Genomic DNA, 17,429 nt, shown 5'->3' with positions numbered 1-17,429 from the left:
CTTATGGGGTACTCTTTGCATGTAGACGAACAGAAAACTTCCCATGTATTACTCCAGGGGAGCCAGAGGCAGTGACTCTCAGGGGACCGCTCTCCTGCTCCCCTAAACCGGTGACCTCAGATACACCTTTCCCCCATTCCCCTCAGACTGCAATTTCTTCAGAAGATTTGCCAAGATGGAGCCTCCTCCTAGCTCCCTATTCGCCCAGACAATTCTAGTTTATGGATCTGCTAAGGCCGTCCACACGCCCGCCCATCATGATCTACCCATTCCAAGATCTCCTAACCCAACCTGAACTCATTCCACCTCACCACCTGTTGTTTGGATGGGCATTGGAAATAGAATGCTCATGCTCTGCCTTGGTCCAGGAGATCCTTAAAAAGCAGAAAAGATTTAACCAAAGCGTGCTACCAAGGCTAAATGGCTTAATTTCTCAAGTTGGATGGATCACCACCACCAGTCCCTTGGCACAGTAGGCATTCCAGTTATCCTCGACTATCTCCTTGCCCTAACATCAGGGCTTTTTTCAGCAAGAGTCCAAAAAGACTGAATATCTTAGAAAATATAGAAGATACACTGGGACTGAAGTTCAAATTAGTCCAACCTGGGAAAACCCACTGGCTTTCTCATGAGTGATCCTTGGCTGTTGTCTTAAAATTACTCCAGACGTTATTACTGGCTTTGGAAAGTATCTACCAAGATGGGATGGATCTAAGTAGTGAGGCTGATGGATTACTTTTGCTACTACATTCAGAGAAGACTATTGCCATTCTCTCTCTCTCGTAAGTCTACTATTGAAACCACTTGGGTCATTAAACAATGCCATCCAGGCATCTGCTACAACAGTAGTAGATCTTTGTCCAGCAATAGAAGCTACATTTGGATCAATCAGAGAGCTATCCATTGAAAAGGTACTGGAAGAAGCAAAGACTTCAGTCCAGAAGTTGACTAATGAAGGCATTTATATTGAATCCTTAAGTGAAGAAGGCAAGAAGTGTTTGTGTACTTTTTCAGTTGTCTTAACAGACTTATTCACCCACGAAAGCTTATGCTCCAATACTTCTGTTAATCTATAAGGTGCCACAGGACTCTTTGTCGCTTTACAGACTTGATTCTTAAAAATCTACAACAGTGACTTCTAGATTCTACTCAACTTCTATGTAGCTTTTACAGATGCCTGTCCTATAAAACACCAACAGTTGAGTGGAGTGAGGCACTACCAGCAATGGGGCTGCCATGTGATCAGGACAGAATAGAGAATTTGAACACAGAGTGGAATATGATATGACGAATGAATTAAGATTTGACTTCAACTTCTTTTTTATCATCACTAGTGGCTCGACCCAATCTTTGTGTTCTGTTTCCTGGGATGAAAGAAGTAGGAATTCATCTCTTGCTACTCCCAGTCACAACAGCTACAGCTGAGCGTTCTTTTTCATCATTGAATAGAATTTTGTGTTCTGAAAGAAGTCGCCTTCTGCCTGATCATGAGAATGAACTAATGAGCCTATCAATTGAAGGAATGGAAGTACTGGACACACGAGAGGCCACCAAAGATGAACGCATTGCATTCAAGAAGTTCATTAACAGAATTGTGCAAAATTATAACAAGAAACCAAGAAGGATGTAGACGTAGTGCTTCATAGAAGGCTTGAGTAGCCAACTTTAATTTGTGTGATGATTTTAAAACATGAGTTAAATCTAATAAAATGGTCATGAAACATTTTTTTAGTTTTTATTTGGTGCCATATACAGTCCACCTTCACCCTCACAGTCTCACCCCTCATCGGCCCTGACACACACACCCCTGTAAATTCGAACACCCCCCCTCAATTTCAATTCCTGGGGAAACCACTGCAGTGCAAGGTGAGTGTGCCATCATGGCAGTGAGTTCATTGACCCTTCTAGCTGAAGGGATGTCTACTAAGAATGTCACTTTCATGGACAGGTGGGTCATGGCACATGTTGCTATGGGTTTGAAGGGCAGGCCTGTGAGGGTTGACAGGATGAGGCTAATGTTCCATTGGGGTATAGATGTGGTCTATCATTTTGTAATTTCTTCAAAAACTGGCCTGCTCTCTAGGTTGCTGTTCATCCAGGTTTCGCGACAGTCGATTTGTTATTATTTTGGTGAACAATTTATAGACATGCAAAAGCAGGCAGATCGGGAGATAGTTCTTTAGATTTTCTCGATCGCCTTTCTTATGCAGCAAGATGGTATTGGACTCTTTCCAACTGGATGGTATCTTCTGGATTTCCAGGTAATGGCTGAACCTTTGGGCGAGAGCTTTCCAGAGTTCCTGACCTCCCGCCTTAAGCACTTCTGCTGTCAGACCATCCTTGCCTGGAGCCTTCCCCTCTTTCATTTGCTGGACTGTGTGATGGACTTCGCTGATGAGAACTGGGAGTATGTGTTCATTGGTTTGTTGAAGTGATGGCATTGGGACGTCTATATGGGATGCAAAGAGCTGGGTATAAAAATCACTGCAGATTGCCTCCATCTCTGTTTGATCGGTTACTGATTCTCCATCCTTGTTCTTCAAAGCCGATAATGATGACCTATACAACTCCAGTTCCTGTTTGCATTTTTTGAGACTTTTACAATCTTCAACAGCCTTTAGGAGCTTTTTGGTTCGAAATTTCTCGAAGTCTTCCTTCAGCTTCATTCATATGAGCTTGCAGAGAAGGGAATACTCAAGCCTGTCACTGCCATTTCTTTTCATTTTCCTCCTCTTCTCCAATAAGGTCTTTGTATTCTCCGAGATTCTTCCACTAGCTCTTTTTGGTCTTTCATGCTCAGCTGATTTCACACACCGTTCCAGTCTCTTGCTGAAGTTCTCATAATCATCGTCGCAGTCATCCAGGAGGCTCCAGTCTTCCCTGGCAATGTTTTCCTTCAGGAATACATGGCCTCTGCAGTGTGTATAGGAGAGATTAGGGTTACACTTTTCTCTGAGCAAAGCTAGTACTCCACCATGTCTTCCAGAGAAGTTTGCAGCTCCATCAAATGCACAAGCAGCCATTTGTTTGGGGTCCAATTGACAAGCATTTAACTCTTCTAAGATGTGGGTTGTCACAGATGCAGCCAATGTGTCTTCTATAACTTGAACATCTAGAAATGCATCTACTGGTCTACTCCTGACATCAAGATAACGTACACAATGACTTAATACTTGATGCCCATTTGCATCAGTGCATTCATCAGCCATGTATGCAAATTTTTTGAATGTGGTGAGAGAGTTCTTCACTTTTTCAACTGTTGAATCTTTCACTGTTGCACCACATACCAGTCAGTTGAGTTTCTTGCAGAAAGATAGTGAGCATTCGCTGGTCTTGTTCAGAACCAGTGTTCAACTTCAGGATGAACAAGTGACAACAAACTTAACATTGGCCTCCAGTTTGTACTGTGTCGTATCTCTTGCTTAAATAGAAAGTAGGATGCCACAGCCATGTTTGTTTGCATTAACTGTGTTGTGTCTCCAGCATTCTTAACAGCCTCATTAAGTACTTCTAAAATTGGCTTTGAAAGTGGGCTTGTAAGGCTTTCTGCATGTTGATGCACTCCAGAGGCCGGGTGTTTTGCTGCCTTTTCACGTAGTTTGTCAGCATTGGCTTTGCTGATCGGTTTGACAAACCAAGCTCCTCCACTTTTACCAGTTATACTATTGGGAAGCTTTCCTTCTTCGTAAACTTTTTTGCAAGAGGTGCACCCGTAGCCATCTTTAGTAACTTCAATAAATGGGAACACTTTGACCGACAAACATCGGAAACTGCCTTTAGGTTTTGGAGACACTGTTTCTTCAGTAGGTAGCTGTATTTGTGCTTCGGGCTGGTCGGATGTAGATATACCACTTGAACCTTCAGATGACATGTTGATATATTCTTGGTTCTTGATGTGTTCTTCACCTTGGTTGGTTTTTGAGGCCTTTGAGTGGAAAAATTGTTGTATAGTTTTTTGTCTTTTCATTTTCACTTTGACCTGCAACATATAAAAGAGATATGAATAAAGTAAGTGTTTTGTTAGGATAATGCAAATTTAACATAAGGATTATGCAAGTTACAGTAAAACACATAACAGGTCTAGATTTCTAAAAAAATATAAATTAAAAAAAATGTATTTAATTTAAATTGACTTTTGAAAAGTAAGCCATCATGGGATAAGAGGGAAGTCCTCTCATGGATCAGTAATTGGTTAAAAGATGGGAAACAAAGGGTAGGAATAAATTATGTTTTCAGAATGGAGAGAGATAAATAGTGGTATCCCTGAGGGCTCGGTACTGGGACCATTACTGTTCAACATATTCATAAATGATCTGGAAAAATGGGTAAACAGTGAGGTGGCAAAATCTGCAGATAATACAAAACTATTCAAGATAGTTAAGTCCCAGGCAGACTGCGAAGAGTTACAAAGGGGTCTCACAAAACTGGGTGACTGGGCAACAAAATGGCAGATGAAATTCAATGTTGATAAATGCAAAGTAATGCACATTGGAAAACAATCTCAACTATACATACAGAATGATGGAGTCTGAATTAGCTGTTAATACTCAAGAAAGAGATCTTGGAGTCATTGTGGATAGTTCTCTGAAAACATCCACTCAATGTGCAGTGGCAGTCAAAAAAGCAAACAGAATGTTGGGAATCATTAAGAAAGGAATAGATAATAAGCCAGAAAATATTATATTGCCTCTATATAAATCCATAATACATGCACACCTTGAATTCTGTGTGCAGATCTGGTCACCCCATCCCAAAAAAGATATATTGGAATTGGAAAAGGTACAGAGATGGGCAACTAAAATGATTAGGGGTATGAAACAGGAGGAGAGATTAAAATGACTGGGAATTTTCAGCTTAGAAAAGAGACGACTAAGGGGGGATATGATAGAGGTCTATAAAATCTTGACTGGTGTGAAGAAAGTGAATAAGGAAATGTTATTTAATCCTTCACATAACCCAAGAACTAGCAGTCACCCAACGAAATTAATAGGCAGCAGGTTTTAAAAAAACAAAAGAAAGTACTTCTTCACACAACATACAGTCAACCCGTGGAACTCTTTGCCAGGGGATGCTGTGAATTCCAAAACTATAACAGGATTAAAAAAAGAACTAAATAAATTCCTGGAGAATAGGTCCATCAGTGGCTAGTAGCCAGGATGGGGAGGGATGCAACACCGTGCTCTGAGTGTCCGTAGCCTGTTTGCCAGAAGTTGGAAATGGGCAACAGGGGATGATCACTTGATGATTCCCTGTTATGTTCATTCCCTCTGCAGCACCTGGCCTTGGTCACTGTCGGAAGACAGTATACTGGGCTATATGACCCAGTATGACCATTCTTATGTAAAAATTAATTATAATAATAAAAATGTTTAGTACAGAAACTCCCCAACATAATGACCTCTCAAGATAGCAACGATGAGAGATAACAACCTTGGCAAATAATGCATTTTAAAAATCTTGGCCTACTAGGAAACATATTTATATAAGTTTCCATTCCCAGTCACAAATCTAGTATTCTGGAGCAAAGTCACTAAAATATGGTCCAACAAACAGATGTTTATTTAATGTGTCCCTCACTTTTCCCTTCACCGCACCCCACTCACCGGTGTTGTTCTTGGTCAGTGGAGACTGAGTTCAGAGGTGCTTTCACATGAGTTCACCTCTCAGGTGGGGGCAAGAAGGCACTTTGCTCGTTCCTCCAGCTGGTCACTGTTCACTCTGGCCACTGCTGTTTGTTGTGCCACCGTTCACTCCACCACTCTGTTGCCAATGGCCCTGCGCAGTCACCTTCTGCTGCCACTGTGACCTCTGCGAGTTGATCTCTTGAGGTTCCACCCAGCTCTCAGTGATTTCAGCTGAGCTCTCAGTGGGGGGACCTCGCTGCTAGTGCAGTCTGGGCTGTCTCTTCCACAGAAACACTGTCCCCACAGCAGGACTAAGCACTTAGACCTGATTATCAGTGATTTCAGCTGCAGTGGTCACTTAACAAAACAAAAGACTATCTATGGAGCCTAATCAGCTCAGTCTTTAAACAGTGGAGAGGGACAGGTCCCCATCCTCTCTCTTGATGCCCTCAATCAGCACAGGCTAAGTACAGTTCTACTGCCTTTTACTCATACAATGAGAACAACAACATTTCATTCCCCCTCCCCCCCGCAATTCAAGTGATTTGTAACCCAAACCCAGCCAAAATCTATCACTTGGGCAACACAGCTCTGTTTGCTGGATACCTAGGTAGATTAGGTGTGAATAGAACAGGAGTACTTGTGGCACCTTAGAGACTAACAAATTTATTAGAGCATAAGCTTTCGTGGACTACAGACCACTTCTTTGGATGCATACAGAGTGGAATAAATATTGAGGAGATATATATATACACACATACAGAGAGCATAAACAGGTGGGAGTTGTCTTACCAATTCTGAGAGACCAATTAAGTAAGAGGAAAAAAAACTTTTGAAGTGATAATCAAGATAGCCCAGTACAGACAGTTTGATAAGAAGTGTGAGAATACTTACAAGGGGAGATACAATCTGGTCCTGAAGCCTTTCCCCCCAGCCCCAGCTCATCACTAGCTGTCAGGGAGAGCTCATTTAGACTTTGCTTACAAATCATCATTTGAAATTATTAGGTTGGCCAACATCACCGAAATGAATACACTGACATTGTCATAAAAAACACCAGCTGTATAAGGAAGCTAGACTATGTTCATACTTTTAAAATCTATTATACTTATTCAGCTACACATATTTTATCATACACTGTATATGGTTTTAAAGTGTGTATTAATGTTTCAATTTCAATTCAAATTTCCAAACAGTCACTAAATTGGCATGTAACTAGTTCACAAACCTGGGGGGCGGGGTTTGGGGAAATTCAGGGGGGGAGTAGGGAAATCACTGTTACACAGTATTCCATAAAGAGAGAGTCTCCCTCCAGCTACACCCCAAATTCCTCCCTGAATTGTTTCCAAATTCCATATCAACCAATCAATTCACTTACCTGCATTTTTTCCAAAACCTCATGCTTCTCCTGGGGACAGGAAACTGCACTCCCTCAACATCAGATGCGACCCAGTCTTCTACCTGCAGAGAATCAAACCCATTAGAAAATCTCTGAGGCTCTTTGTCGCCATAGTGAAAAGGTCAAGGGGCCAAGCTATAGCCTCACAGAGAATTTCTAAGTGGGTCTCAGGATGAGTATTGACTACTGTGAGATAGCAAACCTTCCCCTCCTGAGGGTGTTATAGCTCACACCATGCAAACACAAGCAGCCTCCATGGCATCCTTATCAGATATCCCATTGCAGGACATTTGCAAAGCCACAATTCGGTGATCGGTCCACATGTTTATGGCTCACTACGCCCTGACTCAAGTGGTACTCTGGATGCCGCAGTAGGAATGGCTGTTACAAACAGCTCTGCTAGCAGCTTCTTCGCACCCACCTCCGCACTGCTTGCTGCTTGCACGACACCCACCTGTAGAATACAGGTAGGGACCCACCCTTGAAAAAGAAGATGAAGAAGAGGTTACTTACTGTAACTTGAAGTTCTTCAAGATGTGCAGTCCCTATCTGTATTCCACTACCCACCTTCCTTACCCTCTGCTGCAGACTCACTTGCATTGTGGTAAGAGGAGGAACTGGAGAGGCATCGACCTTATGCCCTTGGTTGGGAGCACAAGGGAAGGTACTGCACATGTGCAGGTCAACAGACACTACTTAGAAAAAATTCCAGACCCAGGCACATGACACAAATGCATGCCCATGTGTGGAATCCAGATAGGGACCGCACATCTTGAAAAACCTCCCCTTACAATAACTAACCTCCTCCTATACAAGTATAACTTCCCATAGAGTGCCTCTGAGTATGAGCTAAGCCAGGTAGCTATACTGGCATAACTATAGTGGTATAATTATACTGGTAGAGTTATACTGGTAAATTTCCACATGAAGACAAGCTCTGAATTCTGACTTGCAGCAGCCCATGTTAGTTTAGTCCTAACCTTGTCCTATCCAGAAATTGCCCATTTTGTTAAGCTGTGCTGTGTTTCTGTGATGTAGACAGACATCCACTAGGAATCTGACCAAACCTTCTGAAATCACTCATTTGTAATCCAGGTTTGATTTGACCGCAGCCCTCCAGATATGAAAAGCTAATGGACAAACATGTCACACCACCAAGACTCAAATGTCTCAAAGTCACTGACTTTGTCAGTGTCAAAGTCACTGAAAATTCATAGGAACATAGGAATAGCCAGACTGGATAACCCCCGAAGTGCATGTAGCCCAGTATCTTGGCCAGCACCAGATCTTCTGAGCTTCTAATAGGCAGTTGTGTGTGGTAATCTGCCCCATGAAGGTCTCATTCTCATCCCTAGTAGTTATAGGTTGGTTTAAACCCTGAAACCTGAGGTTTTATAGCCCAGTGCTGATCCCAGGCAATGAACCCAGGGCCAGTAAGGATTTCCTTTAACATTATTCACTTTGTATAGCTATGCCCTGGCCTTACTTGGCAATCTCACTGTAAAGGTTTTGCCTGCATGGTTTGTGAGTTGGACCGTGAAATGGTTCTGCAGATCTCTGTTGGTAATTTTTTTCTAGATGTAATAGACAGGAGCAGGCTGAGGGCTATTTCTTGCTGCATTTTGCTGAGCTTATCTTGCTACCTTCTTCTGTTTGCCCTAGTTATGAAAACCGGAGAGAGCGGAATCACCGTTTTCAGGCTACTGACGAAGAAAGCAGGCTGGCTCTGGGTCCAAGCAAATGCGAGACTGGTGTATAAAGGAGGCCAACCGGACTGCATCATTTCCAGGCAGCGGGCCCTGTCGTAAGTGTCCCTGCAGATGGCAAGGGTGAAATCCTGGCCCCATTGAAGTCAATGACAAAACTCTTACTGAGTTCACTCAAGTCAGGATTTCATCCCACAGCACCTATTTCCTCAGGGCATGGACAAAATCACTTGCCATGCTGCAATGCAGCTGTGTTGAAATTGTACCTGGTCCCAAGCCTCAAAGATGGCATCCAAATTTCCCCAAAGTTCAGGGGTGTTCAGATCTGGGGCAGGTCTCTAGATCAGAGGCTGACAAACTGTCCAGTGTTCTGCAGGTCAGACTAGCTGATCATAATGGTCCCTTCTGGTCTTAACATCTATAAAACCAAAACCTATGAAAAATAGCCTTTCAGCAGAGCTACGTAAGTCACACTGACTCTCGGCACAATCTCTGGCTCCATTTATCCGAGTTGGGAGCATTTCCCATTTCAGAGCAAGCCAGAAAACAAAGCAACTTGTCCAACCCCATCCCCCCAAAACAAACAACCGCCCCCCAATTGTAGGGTTTTAAATAGATAAAACACCCAAACCGATGCCAACTTGTTGGCTCTCGTCTCGCTCTCTAGCAGCTGTTTTTGGCCCAGCCCTATGTATTTCATTGTCCTGTCACCCACTTCTTAATGTCCCATTCATATACCTGCAGGAATGAAGAAGGAGAGGAGCATTTGTGCAAGCGGAGCCTGCAGCTACCTTTTCACTTTGCCACGGGTGAAGCAGTCCTGTATGAAAACAGTCCGCCTGGGTTCCTGGACTACTTGCACACCAAGAAGGTTTCAAAGGCAAAGAGAGAGACCCCCCTGGAGCAGGGCTCAATAGATCCCAACTCGCTCCTAGGGGCCATGATGAACCAAGACGAATCCATATACGTCTCCCACGCCGATAATGTGCCACAGTTCTCCCTGGCGGATATTGTCGACATACCGGAAGAGCCATGGCTTGATGATGGAAATAAGAGAGCTGTCAAAGAGAATGACTCACTCCTAGTCGTCATTGAAACACCCTTTGAAAAGAGCAATGTGGATGGGGACATCTCTAAGACTCTGCAGAGCCAGGAAATGGATGATGTGCAATTAAAGCAATGGGAGGAGATCTTGTGCAACATGGACACCAAGAAGCCAGCGGCCCCGGGTTTCCAGGAGAGGCTGAATGACAAGGTGACCTCCTGTGTGGAGGAGATATTGTTTAAAAAAGATAATGGAAAGAATCTGGGGTTCCCACGGTATGATGTGACGGCTTCATCTCAGGCCCTTATTCAACAAATTCCTCTGGAACAAATTCCACAAAGCACTGAGCTAAACAGACTTCAAAACCAGCTTGTCAATAATAGGAAATGCAATCAGCAAAGCAATCCTCTGGTGAATTGTCACCATTTCTGGGGGGCTAATTCAGCAGCCGCTACACCATGTGGATTCCAAAATCCAATGTATACTTCACAGCAAAATTCACTAGACCATGATCCTCAGGGTCCTTTAGTCACCAATATGTCCCAGGATATCACTTCTAAACCAGAAAAGCAAGCACGTTTTGATCAAGCAAATTTGCTAAGTGGGAATATACTAAATTCCTTCAATAACCAGCGAACTACGGGAATTAATCTAACAAATCCTGCACAGGTATTTCAGCCAAAGGCTCCTGCTCCAGTTTCCTGGGGGAATGTTATTCCTAAAAATCAGATACATCGGAGCTCAACTCTGCTTGACTCAAATCATCCAGCTCCATTAAAAATGAATTCGCAAGAGAGTCAGTGGCCAGACCCATTGGTTTCAATGAATCCAGTCATCACTTTCAATCAGAATAATTCTCCAAGAGGTCGCTCGTTAGATGTTTGGAAATCTGCCACTCCAAATCAGCTGGGAATCAAACCAATGGAGATAGAGTCACCAACTCTACTGGCAAATAACCAACTGAATCTTTATGGATCACAAGTAACAAATCCATGGATTTCCTCATCACAGCCTGCTCATAACAATGATCAGGGCATGCAAGAATTCAGCATAATGCAGGTATCTCCAGTGCAAGCTCTACAGAATGAAATATCTGGTTCTCTTGAGCAAAAATCTAGTCCATTAGAAGCTGGCCACCTGTCTGGAAGCCATTCCTTTCCCCAACATACCTCTTCACATGGACCTCACTTAGTGCCACATTTTTACAATAAAGAGCAGCAGCAGATGCTTCAGAACAAACAGTTGTCAACACAGCAACAGCAGCTGATGCAAGCAAGGATGTATCCTCAAGCTCATTGCAGGCCAACTCAAATTCAACACAATGGATTTCCACTGGCCAGCTCCTTGGAGCCAAGTAGCTGGTGTCACGTTCGCTCCCGGGTGGAAAACCAGCAAATGGACAATATTCTTGAAAGCTCATTGAAGTCCTCATCATGTAGTATGTTATCTAGTGATGTCGTGTTAGCTTCATGGGAATATGAAAACAGTGGCTTATCCTTTGAAAATGATGTTGCGTTTCCTAAAGCCGCTCATGTGACATCTCTTCCCCAGCAACAAAATACCATGCCCTGTCATGGTGAGAGCAATCCAAAAATGTGTAACTTCCAAAGACCTAAGGAACCCATTCTGGGTTCCTCAGTGACTCCTCCCATGGAAGCTGGGTTGAGGGGACCTTTCTACCAGTTGGAACCAAATTTTCCTCCCGTGTCATTAACAGATAGGCAGATGAAGAGTCAGCAACAGCTCTTCACTTACAATATTCAGCTCAAGGTGAGGGAGGGGGGCATATGTGAAGGTGTGAAAACTGACAGACACAAGAACAACCGAGCTGTGCATGTTAAGTGACAAGCTGAGACATGAACGTTATATAAGGTTTGGTTTTGTAATTATTGTAGTTATACAGACACAATGCAGATGGATTTTGAATACTTGCAACTGAGAGCCAAAAGCTTTCAACCCATTGAGGAAGGAAGATGTCTGGGATATCAGTATTTCTTGAAGGCCATTGTTCTATAAAAATGGCTTTAAAAATGTAAACAAGCCCACTTTTTATCTTAACAATGCCATTTCAGCAAATTCTTCTTCACAACCCCTTACACAGTCTGTGTTCAAAGCACTATTTGAAAAGTCCATTATAATAACGATCCTTGAACCAATAGTACAAGCTATTTCTGGCCTACAAGCCAAATTTTGAGAAGTGGCTAGTGATTTTAGATGCCTAATTTTTGTGGGCACCTAACCTGAGACCCCTTAAAGGGGCATCTTTCACAAGATGGGTGCTCAGTACTTCCTAAAAATCACAGCCATTTCTGGTGTCCCAAATTGAACACCTGAAATAGAGGTGGTTGGGATTTTTTTAATAATACCACCCCCATTCCCCGCCCCCACCCTCATCAGAAAATGCTGATTCATCAGAACTGAAACTTGTCATGGAAATGACACATCAGTTTTGATGGGAAGGTTTCTCAGGCCCAGGATTAAATTTCTGGTCAAAGTGAAGGACCCACCTGTGATGTGGGAATTCCAGGTTCAAGTCTTAGATCAGGGACTTGAACCTGGATCACCTACACCCCCATTGAGTGCCTTCACCACAAGACTGAGTCTATCTTTCTGCAGGCCCAGGAATATTTAATGATTTATACAAAATAGGACAGCTCCAACAGGAACAATTAAGAGAAACCCACTAGAAAACAGCTTAGTTGTTAGAGCATTCACCTAGATTGTGGCAGACACGGCTTCAAGTCCAGAGGACAACTGTATTCTAATATGTATTTCCAACCAAAGAAGATAAATATATTTTCTCAGATCTGGAGCCAGCTGTTACCAGTCTGCATATCCGGCTTCAGGGTTATCTTCTACAGACAAAGAATGTAGGCCATGCTTACAGGATGGGGGACCCTGTCCTGGGAAGCAGTGACTCTGAAAAAGATTTAGGGCTGTGATAGATAAACAGCTAAACATGAGCTCTCAGTGTGATGTTGTAGCCAATGGAGCTAATGTGATCCTGGGGTGAACAAAAGGGGAAATCTTGAGTAGGAGTAGAGAGGTTATTTTACCTCTATATTTGGAACTAGTGCAACTGCTGCTGAATACTGTGTCCAGTTCTGGCACTCACAATTCAAGAAAGATGTTGGTAAATTAGAGAGGGTGTAGAGAAGAGCCATGAGAATGATTTTAAAGGATTAGAAACTATACCTTATAGTGATAGACTCAAGGAGCTCAATCTATTTAGCAGAACGAAGAGAAGGTTAAGGGGTGACTTGATCACAGTCTATAAGTACCTACACGAGGAACAAATATTTGATGATGTGCTCTTCAGTCTAGCAGAGAAAGGTCTAACACAATCCAATGTCTGGAAGTTGAAGCTAAGACAAATTCAGACTGGAAATAAGGTGTAAATTGTTAATGGTGAGAGTAATTAACCACTGGAACAATTGGTTAATTCCAAATGGTTGGATCCTCCATCGCTGACCATTTTAAAATTGAGATGGGATGTTTTTCTAAAAGTTCTGCTCTAGGAATTATTTTGGGGAAAGTCTCTGGCATTTGCTATACAGGAGGTCAGACTAGATGATCACAGTGATCCTTCTGGCCTTGGAATATATTAATCTTCCCCTTCCATCGCTCTGCTGAGATGCTGACACTGCTCCTCCTTTTTTCCTTGCCTGATTGCGATTCTAACTCATCTCTTCTTTTTCTGCTCAGCAGTGTCACCAAAACGAAGAGAATGCCTCCATGGAATTTACTCCTACAATTACTAAAGACAGTGTGTGTTTCCCCAAGTACTGAGAGGGAATGTAGCAATAGAGAAGGAAAAGACCCTGCTCCCAGCTATGGACTGATTTCATGGCCTTGGATCGGCAAGCCTTTTTTTCCCCTACTGATGTGTGAATATTTCGATATTATTATAATTGTTGCTGCTGGTGGCTTTTTCTAAGTGAACACACACACATTCCTGAGACACTCTACTGTGGATTCCACAGAGACGAACTTGAACACATGCATTTTCTACTGAAGAAACTATGCCCCTCTCAACCAGTTGTCTTCTGCTCGATCTTCTGAGCAGAGCCAAGGAGAATTAAGCACCAATAACTGGATTAGGCACTAAAGTAACTGAGCCATCATAAGCTTTAAAAAACTGGGAACAAGTATTTGGAGTTTCCCATGAGTTTTCCAGGTCAGGTAATTAACAAGACAAAGGACACAGATGTAAGAAAAATGTCTGAGATGTTGCAATAGAAATTCTATAAGGCTGCTGTCCGATCTCCTGCTTGAACACTAAGGCCCAGAGTTCTAATTCAAGGGGGCGAAGATATGGTTGCAGTCTTTGCAAACATTATTTGCGCATGTGCTCTTGTCCATTGGGAAGTTGTGCGTGATATGATCTGGATATGGAATGGGGGCACTTCTAAATCCAAGCAGCATCTACCTCTCGAGTGACTGTACATGACCAAATGACTGAAATCAACCCAAGGGTATCCGTGCTAACAAAGATGCCTGTATGCCTTGTACTGACTTATTTTACTTTTCAGGGGTTCTCAAACTTCACTGCACCATGACCCTCTTCTGACAACAAAAATTACTATAGATCCCCAGGAATGGGGACCAAAGCCTGAGGCCACCCGAGCCCCACTGCCCTGGGTGTGGGGGCCAAAGCCCAAGCCCCAATGCTCCAGGTGGTGGTGGGGGTTCAAAGCTTCAGCCCAAGAGCTTCAGCCCAGGCGGGGCCTGTAACTTGAGCCCTGCCGGCCAGAGCTGAAGCCCTTGGGCTTTGGCTTTGGCCCGGGGCAGTGGGACTCAGGCTTCAGCCCAAGGCCCCAGCATTCTAAGCCAGCCCTGGCGACCCCATTAAAATGGGGTCGCGACCCACAGTTTGAGAACCACTGCTTTACATGTATTGGCCACACAGTTGTTTTCTCCACATAAATATAGCCAAGGCATATGGTAACTTTTCTATGTACTGTGCTGACTTGTTTATCAAAAGCCATGAGAGTCAATAGATAGGGTATGCTGCAAATTGTGTTACATTATATTTTATGCAATGGCAATGACTTTGGTCGAGTTGCACAAGATGTAGTTCAGCCCAGAATTTGGCTCAGCTCATATATAAGGACACTGGGCCAGATTCTCCTGGTTTCCCCCACGCAAGCCCATTGAAAAGTAAATAGGAGAAGGATTTGGCCCAATGTGGTATTTGCTGGTGTGCAATGTTCTATACAGTGGCTGGCTGATGCCAAATCTCTGAACCTGATTGGAATATAGTTGACTTAGAGCCATTGCTCCATGTGGCTGCTTCAATGCCCTATCTAGTCATTGGGTATAAATATATAATGTGTAATGCTTTGATGTGGCATTATCAATGTAGGAATGTGCCATTGCCTGGCAACAATCTTGTTTGTATACTAATATGTGTTTTATTTGTCTCTCCCTATCTGCCTTCAGGATACTTGAGCATATCGCCTTAACCCCTATTTGGGCATGCAGAGAAAATACCATATTGAACACTGTATGCATTTGTAACGTATCCCTCTGGGATTCCAGTTGAACTCAACCAGGTGATTCATACAGAGCAATCTACAATCAGGGATTGAGTATGTATCTTTTTGATCACTCAGCTCAGGAAGATTTTACCCACTCCAAACTTATTTTCAATGACCCGCCAAGGGAGTTTTTTGTTTATTCCCCCCTTGCCCTTTTCTAGTTATGAAATATTGGATCTTAAAGCCAGGTGTCACATAGTTCAACAGTTTATTTATATTTTTGTCATGTCCTTGATTATCCATTATATCAAATTTCTGAACTTTCACAAAACTTTATACATTAGTGCCTCCACCAGGGTTCTGCCCCCGAGCAAAGTTATCTGTGCCCCAGTACATATCTGTTGTCCTTTTTCTGGCCCCAGTTCACCAAACAAATTACCCACATGCTAAAGTTAAGCATGTGTTTGACTGACCTCAATACGACTGAAGCACCTAATTAACTTCAGCATGTGCTTAGCTCCATCTCTCTTTAGAAAAGAACTTAAGTGCTTTGCTCAATCAAGTCCTCTGTATTGAAATGGAGCCACAAAGACCCAACTACTGTCAGTTAAGTGGAAAAAATATTGGGAAGTTTTGTGTATGTTTGGGCTGGTCGAAAATTTTCTGTCAAACTGTTTTTTGATGGAAAATTGGGGTTTTGACAAAATGCAGTTTTACATTGAAAGTGTCTGCTTTCCATGGAAATTTTTGATTTTTCATTGAATAACCAAATGCCAAACAAATGAAAAGTTTTCTGATTTTGGCCAAAAATTGAAATATTTTATTCAGCAGTACCTTATGGGAGTTGCAATTTGGGTGACTCATGTCCTCATTCTCCTCTGTGGGCTGTGCCCCCCAGACAGACTTTATTGCCCATGATGCACCATGGCCATGAGACTCCCATGATGTATCCTGGGTGATGTAGTCCAACTAGGGAGCGAGGCCTGTAGAGGAGAATGGGAACACAAGGTACCAGAACTACAGTTCCCAGGAGACACCACTGTGGTATTTCTAAATGGAAATATTTGGGGAGTTGATTTTTACACCAAAAAGTTGAAGTGTTTCATAGGGAAAAAGCACTTTTTTCCAATCAGCTCTAGTGCATGTACATTTATTCATCGAAAGCCCAGTGCTAGTAATGCAAAGTCTACATCAGCCTCAAACAATACTCCTGCTTTCTTTAGTACAGTAATTTTAAATGTTTCTGCCCTCATTATAAACAGATATCAAGAAGGCTTGGTTAATGGTATAGAATGTCTGTGATTTGAATGAATAATTTAAAGCCTGATCTTTCAGGTATCAATTCCCACTCAAGACAATGACAACTTTGGGCCCTTAATAAAGCCAAAACTAAAAAGAAATAGGCATCTGTAATTTAGTTTGATTTCAAAGGCCTACAGGGCCAAAGGGGTTTTCCAATAAAATGAAAGATCTTGTGAACTACAAAAACTAAGCAGAGTTTAAAAAAAAAAAAAAAAAAAGATGCAGTTTTCCGTTATAATAAAGGTGCCTATAATCTGCATCCGAATAGTAGGCAGCACCAAGTGCAAGTTTTCAGCTGAAAAAGCAACTTTGAGTTTACTTACAGTTCCTAAATTCACCCTCCCCTTGGCAGATCAAAGCTGTGTCAACGGTCTGACTCCCTCCCACCGCGGTGTGTGTGCCTACCTCCCTTTACTACTAATAGAATGACGTCGGCTTTGCCAAAGCACTCAGCGGTGGCCAAACTCTGCTCCTGTTGAAGCCAACAGGCGAAGAGTTAGGGCAGTCCGGACTATGGGGATGTGCTTTGTAGCATGCTGTAAAGTCTTGCCCTCTAACTGCCCCAGGTAGACCCTGCTGGTGCCAACTAAAAGATACCTAGTTTGCATTAACATAGTTTCATACTAAGCACTTCTTAAAACCCTTCCCTCCTTGTACACCCCATGGCTTTGTCTATACATAATAGTTGTGCCACCAACTATGCCAGTCTAGTTAAAGTAATAGAATGCCCCTACTGTGGGTGTAGTTATACCGGTCTGAGCACATTTTTAACTTCATCAACAGCAGGGGTTGGGCTGGTGTAACTCATTCATATAAAAATCAGCCCCCTAGTTGACATAATTATACTGATACAAAAACTGTGTGGTGCAAACC

General features: G+C 42.8%; 1 protein-coding gene across 3 annotated transcripts in view; it reads left to right on the top strand.

Moving 5' to 3' along the window:
• Positions 1 to 14,417, top strand: part of LOC117885124 (aryl hydrocarbon receptor-like) — a 132,296-nt gene extending 117,879 nt beyond the window's left edge. The window contains exons 9-11 of one of the 3 annotated variants that reach the window (XM_034786293.1): positions 8,686 to 8,827; positions 9,474 to 11,212; positions 13,480 to 14,417. In XM_034786293.1, the coding sequence (XP_034642184.1) occupies positions 8,686 to 8,827; positions 9,474 to 11,212; positions 13,480 to 13,535 (1,937 nt within the window). In that variant the 3' untranslated portion in view covers positions 13,536 to 14,417. Of the gene's footprint in view, positions 1 to 8,685; positions 8,828 to 9,473; positions 11,545 to 13,479 lie in introns of all 3 variants that reach the window. The other 2 variants (XM_034786291.1, XM_034786292.1) reach the window with 2 other exon arrangements.
• Positions 14,418 to 17,429: the final 3,012 nt, after the last annotated feature.

The sequence above is a fragment of the Trachemys scripta genome, chromosome 11 (genome assembly GCF_013100865.1).
Source record: "Trachemys scripta elegans isolate TJP31775 chromosome 11, CAS_Tse_1.0, whole genome shotgun sequence".
NCBI lineage: Eukaryota > Metazoa > Chordata > Testudines > Emydidae > Trachemys > Trachemys scripta.
This window is presented reverse-complemented; position numbering and strand designations above follow the sequence as displayed.